Here is a 12265-nt window from a genome sequence, read left to right as displayed (position 1 = left end):
AACAGATCACAGGTGAGGATCGTTACCTTTAGTAGCCATTCAAACCCGTTTGTTTCAACTTGTGTGCATTTTATCAGGCCACAATCTCCAGGGTATGTAAACTTTTGATCAGGGTCATTTGGGTAGTTTCTGTTGTCATTATGATTTAAAAAGAGTAAACACATTTGTTTGACAATAAATGGCTTCACCCAACCACTAACCATGAGTGAAAAAAAAGTTTTTCTCTTATCATACATATTTTCTGAAAAATGGCCAAAAAAAATCACAAATTCTGCCAGGGTATGTAAACTTATGAGCACAACTGTATATAGTACGAATTTAGGACACACAGTTTGTCTTGTCAATAGACTGCCATCATTTCCTGTCAGAGACATGCCAGTGTTTTTAGTCACCCTGTGTATGGCTGAAATAAGGTCTGTCACAATATATTGTCCCATAAGTAATTGTGATAAACAATAACATTGTGATTCTTAGACTATTTTAAGTCACTGATATATTGATAACAGAATAGCATAGTAATGCAAGAAAGCCCTTTTAAAGAGCAATGAACTTTTAATTAGGAATTCCAATATGTTATTTCCATGGCCTTGGAAAGTTCAATCAGTATTTTTGAACATGAGCTCCTCTCTCTCAAAGCCAGAAACCAGACAGGTAAGTTTCAAACTTGTGATGTCATCGGGTGTAAAGTCTGGAGCTGCTCCATAGACAATGAATGGGAGACTAATTTTGTGGACCCACTGAATGTCTGTTTTGTTTTTTTATAGCGAAAGGGGCTTTATTCTTTTGTAGTGTTCTCAGTTGTGAAAATGTACACATATACGCAGAAAATTCCTTGGGTGCTCTCACTGTCATCTAGAACATCTGTCTGTCTCTGGAGCAGCTCCAGACTCTATACCCGATGACATCACACATTTGGGTTATAGCATTCTAGCTTTGGATTTGGTAGATAGTTCATGTTCTATCAATATTTTTGGACTGTCTTAGACCATACTCATAATATGTATACATTTTTTTGAATGAGCTTAATTCCCTTTAAAGAATATTTAGACACTGGAATTAGACTATGAATTTTTTTAAACATATTTTTAAAAGACAAATTAATATCTGGTAATATGTACTTGAAACTGTAGTACATGCATATGAGTAATCCAAAAAATTACTTTGGGACTTAATACAAACTTTGGCCAACAAAAACAAAACCAGGTGATGCCTCTTGCCAGTAAAGGCTCAGACACACCAAACCAACTTCAGAGAACTAGCGACAAAGAAGGCCCCCTGCTGCGCTGCCTGACATCACCGTGTCTAGGCCAAAAATGTTGCACATGAAGACACCCTGGACTACAGTCAATGGCCAACCAGCACATACATTCTGCTCCTGTGTGAGAGGAAATAACTCTCCACATCAGCACACAGTGGCTGTCTAGTCCTTATTCAAAAAGGGAAACCTGGAGGGCATCTTGAAGATAGTTAGCCAGTTAGCATATTAACAACACAACCTGATTGAAAGAACAGAGCACATAAACCATCAGGAAATGCTTCTGCTATAAAGCTCAGTGACTAAAGAAAAATCTGTATGTTATCTTACAAGTTTGTTTTGGTCTCACTCCCTCAGGACTTCAGCTGTTTGTTAATTTTCCTCACCTCTGTTTCTTTTGTTGTGCACTGAGCTGAAGTGCCAATCGGCAGCACACTGACATGGGTGGCAGACGCTCGCCAATGGTTTAGCTTTGGATGATGGCCAACTGTTGGCTCGGTGTGTCAGGGCCTTAATAGACAAGCTTAATGAAGCTCCAGGAACACTGCAGTTACCTATATAATCTGGTCGGTATGCTGCCGTCGGCTCCTGGGGATAGACAGCCTGGGAGCTGGGTGGTTTGCTGGTGGATTTATGGAGAGTAGGAAGAAGTTATTGAGGGTAAAACTATAAACGTATACTTTTTTGGCTCATTGCCAGGGGTTGTGAACCAACGACTATCAGGACTGTGTGTCTTCCACTTACAACCTTCATAATATAATAACTTACAATTAATCATAACTTATTTTGTTGGTAACATTCTTATGTTAACAAACACAACGGGCAATATCGAGGTCAGCAAAAAGATCAAGGTCATGTCCATATATGGTACGATAAGTCAATAACGTAATTATCATGATAGGCCAAGCCGAAAGCATTCAGTTAGAGCAGTGTACTCATTGTTCAAAGTTCTCCTGAGGGAAAAGCCAGAAAAGTCGTGTTCCAGCCTGTCTAACCCGTTGTTTGATGGGGGAGCAGTCAGCATGAAAAACTGACCCAGTCAGCCTGTGGTTTACCTTACATGCCCTCAGTGATTCTGTCCTGGCTAATCTAACTCAGTCTCTCCCTCTGCACCCCCCCCCCCCATTCCTTTTTCCTCTCTCCGTGTAATATCGGCCTCCCTCCACTCTCAGCTGTTGGCCACGTTTCTGATCCAGTTTGAGAGGTTACGCGGGGTTCAGTCCTCAGGGGTCCTCTTCATCTTCTGGTTCCTGTCTGTGCTGTGTGCCATTGTGCCTTTCCGCTCCAAGATCCTGAAGGCCTCCAACCAGGTGAGAACACACCATCGCCCTCAAATGCCTCTTACATGTCTGTAATCATCTTCTCTGCCTGGTGCCCTTTCATCGGCCCCCTTTCACTGTCTCCCTCTGATTCTTTCCCCAATTTTCTTGTCTCCTTACCTTCTTGTACCTCATGTTATCTTTGATCCTTCTCAGTGCTCTCATTTAGGACTACTGTCTCAGGAGTTGGTTTGGAGCTTACAGTGTGTGGATGTTTTGAAGGGGTCAGCCCAGGGCACCACTAAGCGGAGAGGGAATAGTAGGCCTGTTGTTCCTAGCATACTTGTCTCACCTCAAGTGATTGCAGATTAGTGGCTGTTGTGCCACATGATGCATGGTACTTGGCATTTTTTCTAAAAGCTTTTATCTTAGCATATACTTATTTCACCGCTAGTGTTGCACAGCTGGCCAACATAGCTGCAGTGACAAAACAAAACAGTCTGTAATGTAAGCCTGGAGAAAAGATCCACAGAAGCATGCACCATAGATAAACAAGGTAGAAAATGTAAAATATGTGTCAGAAGCAGCCCCAAAGGCACAGATTTATCCTAACATATCCATTGGGCTTGATACAGTACAGTTGTTGATGAATACCACTAACCTAGGTGATTACTTGGCTAGGTGTTGAGAAAGCCAGCTACTAGAACTAAAGGGCTGTAATCTATTGGAATTACAAGACTCCTAATAATTAGTGACCTATTAAACATTTTTACTACAAGGCAGAAAAGTGTTGTTTTCAAGGTTAACTTACTGCTGCTAGGATCATCGAGTTGGCGACGGCCATGGCCTGAGACATTATGTTTTTGGGTTGTCTGTCCGTCAGTCTGTCCCATTCTCTTGAATGAAATATTTTAAAAACTCCTCAAGGGATTCTCTTCAAATTTGGCACAAATGTCCATTTGGACTCAAGGATGAACTGATTAGATTTGGTGTTTAAAAGGGCAAGATCACTGTGACCTTGAGAAGCGAGGTAGTGGTGTGCTCAAGGACCGATTGTTATTGTCCAAAAACTCAAGGAAAAAATGCAGGTGCTCTTGAAGAAGAGGGCTCTAAAACAAACTTCAGGCACTCTTGCATGGAGCAGGGAAAGACGCGAAGATCACTGTGACCTTGCTTTTGCCCCATTCTTATGAACAAGATATCTTAGGAACGTCTTAATTAATTCTTTCAATTTTGGCACAAATGTGTACTTGGACTGACGAATGAACTGATAAGAATTTGGTGGTCAAATGTCAAGATCACTGTGACCTTGCATCCGTCATATTCTTGTTAATACAGTGTCTCAAAAACACCTTGAGGGAATTCTCTAAATTTTGGCACAAACGTCCACTTGGACTGAAGGATGAACTGATTAATATTTGGTGGTCAAATGTCAATTTCACAATGATCTTGCATCCGTCTCATTCACGTGAATGCGATATCTTAAGAAGGTCTTGAAAGTATTTCCTCAAATTTAGCGCAAACCTCTACATGGACTCAACAATAAACTGATCAGAATTTGGTGGTTAAAGGTCACTGTGACCTTACAAAACATGTTTCTGGCCATAACTTAAGCATTTGTAAGCTAATTTTGGCACAAATGTCTAATAGAATAAAATGATGAGGTGATGATATTTTATATCCAAAAGGTCAAAGGTCAACTTCACTGTGACATCATAATGTTCTGCAAAAACACTTTTCTGGTGATTATTCAATGTCATAACTCAGGAACAGCACGGGAGACATTTGGTCAGATACTGAATTGGTGACACTAATCTTGGGTGTCCACCTTGAAACTGTGCTGATTGCATAGATCTTTTGTGCTGCCTGGGGAAGATGTATGTGAAACATCCATGTTTTCACAGACATTAATATAAAGTGTAAATTCATCAGTTTTTATTCATTCACCAACTCATTAATTTCATGGTACTGTGTGACACCTATGCTGGATGGAAAACTCAACCTGTCAGTTTTTATAAAATGCATTCCCGTCTTCTGAAAAGCTTTCCATAAGAAACAGGAAATCTTCTTTCAACGACATCTTAAATTTGCTTGAGTATTCCTTTCTTGCAGCTCTCTTCAGCGTCATGTGCATGCCATGAAACAACATTTTGTGTAGTTGTATTGTTGTCCAGGTGAAAACAGCAGACTTTTAGAGTCTTAGTGTTAATACACTGTACAGTGCCATGTACAGGTTGTGATAATGAAAAGGAAAAATAGGTATGTTATAAATCAGGAGAAGTATAGGACAGTTGTGACCCCGGGAGGAAACTGTGGGAGGGCAATGAAAATCGGGAGTCTACCCAGGATGCTAATGTTTCTCCAGTTCTGCTGCATGTGTAAATATGCAATTGTTAAATATGCTGTGACAACTTGTGTTGTGTTAAAAAAATCTGAACAATCCCTTTAATACAGGTTAAAGTTTTTGCGTCATTATTTGTTACGTCTTAACGGGAACTTCTGTTGGATCTCTGCTGTTATTAGCATAGTTGCTCATCTGTATTGTGAGATTGCCAGTGGCTTTGTTAACATGCATGTAATAATTGGATTATGGTCAATAATCATAGTAATGCTTACTCCGATTAAAATGTGGGATAATCTGATTTATGGCAGCAGTCACCATAAATTTTTAAGGTGGCCTCAACATAGTAAAGCATGTAAAAAAGTGGTAAATAAAATCAACTAGACTGGACAAATGTATGTATGATAGCACTAAAAAAAGGGCTAAAATGTCAGCTGCCTGTTGGATAATTGTTAAACAAATACTCTCTGTGTGGGTGAAACCTCTTTTATATCAGTGCATAGCAAACAACACCTATCCAGCCTGCAGATGTATGCCAGAGAGCAAAAAGTGTGTCCAGCTGCTGCCACAGACTAGTGGCCACAAATGGATGGCATTTGGGATTTTTCCTCAACACTTTTAGCGTTCTTTGTTTATGCCAAAAATATCTCAAACGAAATTAATTCAAACTGAAACTAAAACAAAATTTTAAAGTCTAATTTTTTTTTTGTAGCTGCTTTAGTGATTAAAATCAGACCAACCCCAGGACATGCAGCAGCATGGACGTCGGAACTATTTTCTGAGAGGGGGGGCGGGATTTTTGTTGGGAGGGGCGGGGGAAGCACGCACACTTATCAATGATTAAGGATTTGATTTGAAGTTATTTTATAATAACATGCAGTTATAAGAGAACTAGAATGGATGAACACGGCATCTTTATTGTTAAGAAAATGAAACTTTGATAACTAAATCAAGCCATTTAAGGAACATAACATTATTTGTAACCTTGAATGAAAAAAAGAAAAGTCTGCGCTCCTGACTCAGGGCTTTCATGCATTTCCAAAAGTGGACCTTCTCTCAGTTGACCTACTGATGAAGATTTTAAGCAGGGTCGAGACATCGCTTTCATCCATAAGGTCACTGTGAGCGTTCATAATGGCCAAATGTGTTAGTCTCTCCTGCGTCATGGTGTTGCGCAGCCAGGTTTTCAGCCTGCGCAAGGCTGAGAAAGAGCGCTCGGATGCCGCGACAGATATGGGCAGGGCCAGACAGAGCTTAATGAGCTTCTCCACCTCCGACAGCATGGAGCGGGTTTGGGGCTGCAAGGTTTGCAGGATGGACACAACATCCTGGATGCCAAGGCTACTGTATGTAGTCAGGCAGGTTGCGTATCACATCAAAAGCATAGATCTATGCATTAATGATATGAAAGAGATAAATGTAAGTCAGACAAACTGAGTTTAAATTCAGATTCTTTATTTTTTTTAAAGCGTAACGCAGTGGGTAGGGAGGCTGGGGTGCGGGGGTGCGGATGGGAGGGGGTGCGGCTGCACCCCCCGCACCCCTAGTTCCGACGTCTATGTGCAGCAGGCAGACAGACGTGAGAGCAGAGCCTCAAGCAGTTAGTCAGTCAGAGTGTAAGGAAGGCAGCCATGTGCTGAGGTCAGCCCAGGCTACTGCCGACCTGTGCTGCTATAATCACGTTGATCCAGAAAACCAGCCCATGGACAAATATGATTCAGAAAAAGTAAAGTGATTTTGTACTGTCAAAGGTGACTCCTTGATTTAAAATCGCGTTGTCAGCTGATTTAGATGTTTGTAAAGTAAAGTGAGTAGTCTCCCACTGTGTGAGTGTGTGTGTTGGGAGTATTATTGTAGTGAGAACTCAAATGGATGAATGGCTGAAGTTGACCTCTACTTCACTTGCACGCACGCAGCACATCTCGACAACATCTTGATTATTGTGAATGCACAGAATAAAGTAATATAGCTTGGTTAAGGTGTTTACACAGTAACTTCATTTCCCCAATAGACCTAAATGACAGCGATGCAACTCAAGCTCTGTTCCTAGTTTAAATGCAAGCTGTGTTGTTGTTGTGGCCCCAAAAATGAGCTATAATGTTAGTCATCGGTAGCGTCGCTTTGGCAAAAGATTTTGTACAGAAAGTCATGTTTGGCGCAGGATGCAGAAAGCACTGTAGATCCTCTGACTTTTCTATCTACCACCATCATCAGGTCAAAATGTTTTGTCCAGCACTTGTTTAGTGCATTCCCATCAGCCTCAGCAGTACTTTGTGTTTAGAAACAAAGTGTGTTGTTATTTAGCAGATTTTTGTGTGCTATCATGCTAACCTAAGATGTTAACAATATCTGCTTAACATCTGCATTAACATTGTCATTGTGAGCATGTTAGCATGGTGGTATTAGTATTTAGTTCAAAGTACAGTATTGTGTAGAGCGGCACAGAGCTGCTAGCATGGCTGTACACTACTTATTTCTTATTTCACGCTGCTGCTGTTTGTTGATGCCACATTGCATCTAGCTAGTGGCATGGCTTTAGGGATGGCAATGTTGGCTTTTAGGTCAGTCCATCAGTCTAGTTCAGACTGAAATATTTCAACAAGCATTTTTATAAAATTTTGTACAGACCTCTATGGTCCACAGAGGAAGAACCCTGCTGACTTTATGACTTTGGTGATCCTGTGACTTTTCATCTAGAGTCACAGTGATATTGATATTTGTTGGGAAAAACATTTTCCCCATCTAATGAATTATAACAATCCTGGTTGTCCTCTGACTTTCATCTAGTAACATCATCGGGTCAAAATTTTAAAAACTTTGACAGAAGTCACACAGATCACTGAATACCTGCAGAAAGTATTCCCATCAGCCTCCGCTGGACTTTGTATTTAGTGCCATTTAGCAGTTGTTAGCATGCTAACATGCTAAACTAAGATGGGGACCATAGTTAAACATCAGCATGTTATGCTTCAGTAAAGACAAGTCTAATAATACCACAAGGAGGAAAGTAAAAGCAGAAACAGCCACACTGAGATATTAGATGAGGAGCTGCAGACAACAGGCTCTTACTGCACCTTTACAAACGACTCACCCCTCACAGGTTACCACTTAATGTCTGAACCCATCTGTGCGTGTTGGTCTTTGTTTTAGACTACATTTCCGAGCAAAGATGACGAAGTGACAGGCAAAGTGACCGACACGCTGCGATTCACCACGTTCTACATCTACTTCTCCCTGGTGGTCTGTGAGCTGATCCTCTGCTGCTTCAATGAGAAACCTCCTCTCTTCTCCAATGTTGTCACAGACCCTGTGAGTTATGTGTCATGCTGCAGTGTCTGCTCATTACATGAATTCTGTGTGTGTCAGTATGTTTTATGTAAAAACATCTTATATTCCTGCTAACATTATACATATAGTGTCCTGAGTGGTTGAAAGTCTTGAATGTGTGCTTTGGGGCCACTCCCTGCTTGTTAAAACAGGTTACACACTTCCACACACACTATGACCCTATGACTGTGTAACCTTGTGTGTGTTTGTCTGCATATTTTCCTTTTTCCTTTTTTTTTTTTCAGAATCCCTGCCCTGAAACCACAGCAGGTTTTCTCTCCACCATGACATTCTGGTGGTTCACAAGGTGGGTTCACACTGCTCTCAGCTACTGCATCATCTATAGACCCACACTTGGTGTGTATATATAGGGATTGGCTTTAGTAAGTAGTAAATACAAAATAAGTTCAATATTGTATTTAAGATATAACATGATGAAATTAATATTAACATGTATTTTTATTTCAAAATGCTTTTTTTGGTGTTTTGTGTCACTGTTGTAACAGTTCTGTTGTCACCAGTCACCGCCCCCTCACCTCTCAGCCAATCTTGTACCCCTGCAGCTCATAAGCAATCAAGCGCAACATTACCAACATTCAAGGAATGTATAAAAATCCATTTTCTAGAGTAAAGGTGTATGGCACACTGTCTAGAAGGTTCTCAATCCATAAAGGGACAAGGCAAGGGGATCCCCTGTCACCAATTATATTTGCTATATGCATAGAGGCACTCGCAGAAAGTATAAGGAAAAATAATAACATCAAAGGTATAAATATAAAGGAACAACAACATAAATTGGCATTATATGCAGATGATGTGATCATTTACTTAACATCCCCAGATCAATCGTTACCAAACTTGATGGAAACAATCTTAGAATATAGTAAATACTCAGGATATAAACTAAATGAAAATAAAAGTGAAGTATTAACATTTGGAAAAGATATATCACCAGAACTCAAAGAGAAATACAAATTGAAATGGCATTCAAAGAAAATTAAATATTTGGGAATATACCTTACTGGAGACATAAAAACTCTGTATATAGACAACTACCAAGCTTTAGAAAATAAGTTGAAAGGAGACTTCAATAGATGGAAATCAATACCAGAGTCAATACTGAATAGAATAGATATCGTGAAAATGATGGTCCTTCCACAATTTTTGTTTTTATTTCAAACCCTACCAATAACCATCTCACGTAGTACCTTTAAAAGATGGAATACAATACTTTCAAATTATATCTGGAATTATAAAAGGAAAAGGAAAAAACTTAGTATGCTAATCCAACCTAAAGAAAAAGGTGGGCTTAGCAAGAAGCTAACCATGCGCGTATTTTCTATTTCTGTCCAGTGTTGGAGGAATTTTGGAGGGTAGTTCAGGAGAAAATTAAAAGTATTTTTCATTTAAAGAAGCCATTACAACCAGTTAATCTTGTTTTAGGTATTATCCCTTCAGAAATTGATAAAGAAGGAGATAAATACTTGTACTCAATATTACGTATAGCAGCATTAAAACAAATTACACGAAACTGGTTAGACGTTAAATCACCATCAATTAATACCTGGAAATCAACAGTTGAAGAGATTAAAGAAATGGAAAGAGTTATTGTTTTATTATCATTATTTTTTATTAATGTCTACCCCTCCTTATTTTTCCTTTTTCTTTTACTATTCACTTTATTTTTTCTTTTTCTTACAATGTTTTAAAAATTATAAATCTAGCAGGATGAATAAACCAATTGATGAAATCATTCTGTAATCTCCAAAACCTGCAATTAAGTAATAAAAAAAAACATTACCAACAAAATTAGCCTGTTAACTTCTATTAGCTGGAGTAACAACAATGCCAAAGTAATTCCTAAATAGAGCGCTGCAGAGATGACGTTTTTCTGTAGGCAGATGCAGAAATTAGCCCTGCTTCCCTCATCAAAAAACCAATGGGTTTTTTCCATTGGATTTTCCATTGGATTTTGGATTATTGCCAAAAATAAGCTCTCTGGCACACAATGATATGATACTTAAACATTTTGTTCAGCAAGATAATCTTAAACTTGTGTTAACCACAGACCTTGTTTCAGGCATCTAACCAAAAACCCATTCAAAAAAATCCATTGACTTTGAGACGTGGGAACTGGGAGTGCTAAAATGCTAACTCAGCTCTGTGTTTAGAGGTACTTTCTGTACCAGTCTGTAGAGGCTTACCATGCTTGTATTTTTTGATCTGGATACCCCAAATGCTAAAAAAGTTTCTAGTTTCCAGGTTTACTTCCAAGGTATGCAGCCCACTGAATATGCGTAATAGTGTTTCCCTCGCTGGCCCCACCTGCAAGTTCCTCTTCAGGCCATAGACTTTACACTGTGGTGACATCACAGATTTTTCGATAGCTCCTCTTGGCTTTTATAAATATGAAACCTTCATGAATCAAAAAATCATGATAGAAAGAGTCATAATTGACCTTGTTTGCAGTTTGAGGTGTCCTGTCAACAGTTTTACAGACATCTCTTTTACAGTGGTGGTCTATAGGAAAATGTTTTTTTGGGCACAGGGATTTTTTTGCAGCAATCCTGCGATTAGCCACTGGAAAAAATTAGAAGCAAGGCTAAACAGCTGTGCTGTATCCAGTCCTCTAATACATCCATGGAGCTAACTGGCTAAATTTGGTAGCAGTTGGTAGAAGTTGTTAAGCTTGCCAAGAGGCTAGGAGCATGTGATTGGCTTAAAGATAAGGGGACAGTGACTAGTGACATTACCTCTGTCTTGGAAAGGGATATTATGAAATATATGGTGACTCTATGAAATGAAAAGTGTCAAGAAATAATAGTATCATTGGGAAAGATGCCATAATGATAAATTAACTTTGAATTATTTCTAGAACTATTTCACTTGTTAACGGTTAATTTCTATCTTTTACAAAGTGTATTCATAATCATATGATTATTTATTTTAAAAGTTTTTTTTATTTATTTGTTAAAGAAAACTGAATGTTGGTGCTATTTGACGTATTTTATTATAACAGTCATTATTGCAGTTTTCACTCCTGAACGTTTTTTTGTTGGTCTTTTCATTTTCAGTATCAAATTATTACAATATTAAGCCATGATAATTACTGTAAACAAATGAGACTGTGTTTGAGATGATTGGTAGCTCCAGTCTCACACCAGCTGTTCTGTAATTATATTTTTTTGTTACTTTTGATTTCTGCAACAAATAAGACATTGCTCTTTCTTGATGGAAGTACAGTATCTTCTTTCTGTTGTCTTCTGTAAGCCAATCTCTCCTCAGGCCGTAAAATGCATCAAGCCAATATCCGGTGAAATCCGATCCATGAGAACATAATGATGATTAGCAAATTGAGGAAACTCAATTAAAGATTTTTGTGGAGAGTGTTCTTACTGAGTTGCCTCTGAAATAAAGGATTTTAGTTTAAGAATCATACTTTGTCCAAAGAATGAAACACACATCAGGGGACAGAGGAAAACTTGCTGGCAAAGACTGAAAAGTGAAACAGGTGGAGGCTGATGACCCTTGAATGTCTCATTTGTTTACAGCACTTACACTTGTTAGTGTTGAATTGCTTAATGTACCAGATTGAATTAACCTGCTGTTTCTCTCTCTTTAGGATGGCTATTAAAGGCTACAAAATGCCTCTGCAGGCCAAAGACCTTTGGTCTCTGAATCAGCGTGACACCTCCAAGGTGACAGTGCCCAAACTTCTCAAAGAATGGGAAAAGGAGCAGGCCAAAGCCAAGAGGTACGTTTGTAAAAGATGACAGTACATTAAAGTACAAACTTTAACATTTCCCACTATGTCTGTGTTACTCATATGTCAGCTTCACTTGGTCGCACAGTGCATGAAAACAATCACTGTGTTTACTCACAAAGACAGCAGGGGCCTGTATCACGAAGCAGGATTAATGTCTTAGCGAGGTAACTTCAGGGTTAACCCTGGGTTTTCGGTCTCACGAAGCCGGTTCAGTTCTTATTGGGGTAGATCACCATGGTAACTTACTCTGAACGGCTATCCTGCTCCGGAGCAGGGTAAGTTCAGGGTTGAATCTGATCCTATAAAAAGCACCACCC

At 39.2% G+C, this 12265-nt stretch overlaps 1 protein-coding gene across 4 annotated transcripts in view; it reads left to right on the top strand.

The window, feature by feature from the left end:
- Positions 1 to 12265, top strand: part of abcc3 (ATP-binding cassette, sub-family C (CFTR/MRP), member 3) — a 77000-nt gene that overhangs the window by 28230 nt on the left and 36505 nt on the right. For all 4 annotated transcript variants that reach the window (XM_050060505.1, XM_050060506.1, XM_050060507.1 and 1 more), the window contains exons 4-7: positions 2428 to 2565; positions 8006 to 8164; positions 8428 to 8489; positions 11805 to 11936. In XM_050060505.1, the coding sequence (XP_049916462.1) occupies positions 2428 to 2565; positions 8006 to 8164; positions 8428 to 8489; positions 11805 to 11936 (491 nt within the window). The remainder of the gene's footprint in view (positions 1 to 2427; positions 2566 to 8005; positions 8165 to 8427; positions 8490 to 11804; positions 11937 to 12265) is intronic.

This window comes from Epinephelus moara, chromosome 13 (assembly GCF_006386435.1).
Source record: "Epinephelus moara isolate mb chromosome 13, YSFRI_EMoa_1.0, whole genome shotgun sequence".
In the NCBI taxonomy this organism is placed as follows: domain Eukaryota; kingdom Metazoa; phylum Chordata; class Actinopteri; order Perciformes; family Serranidae; genus Epinephelus; species Epinephelus moara.
This window is presented reverse-complemented; position numbering and strand designations above follow the sequence as displayed.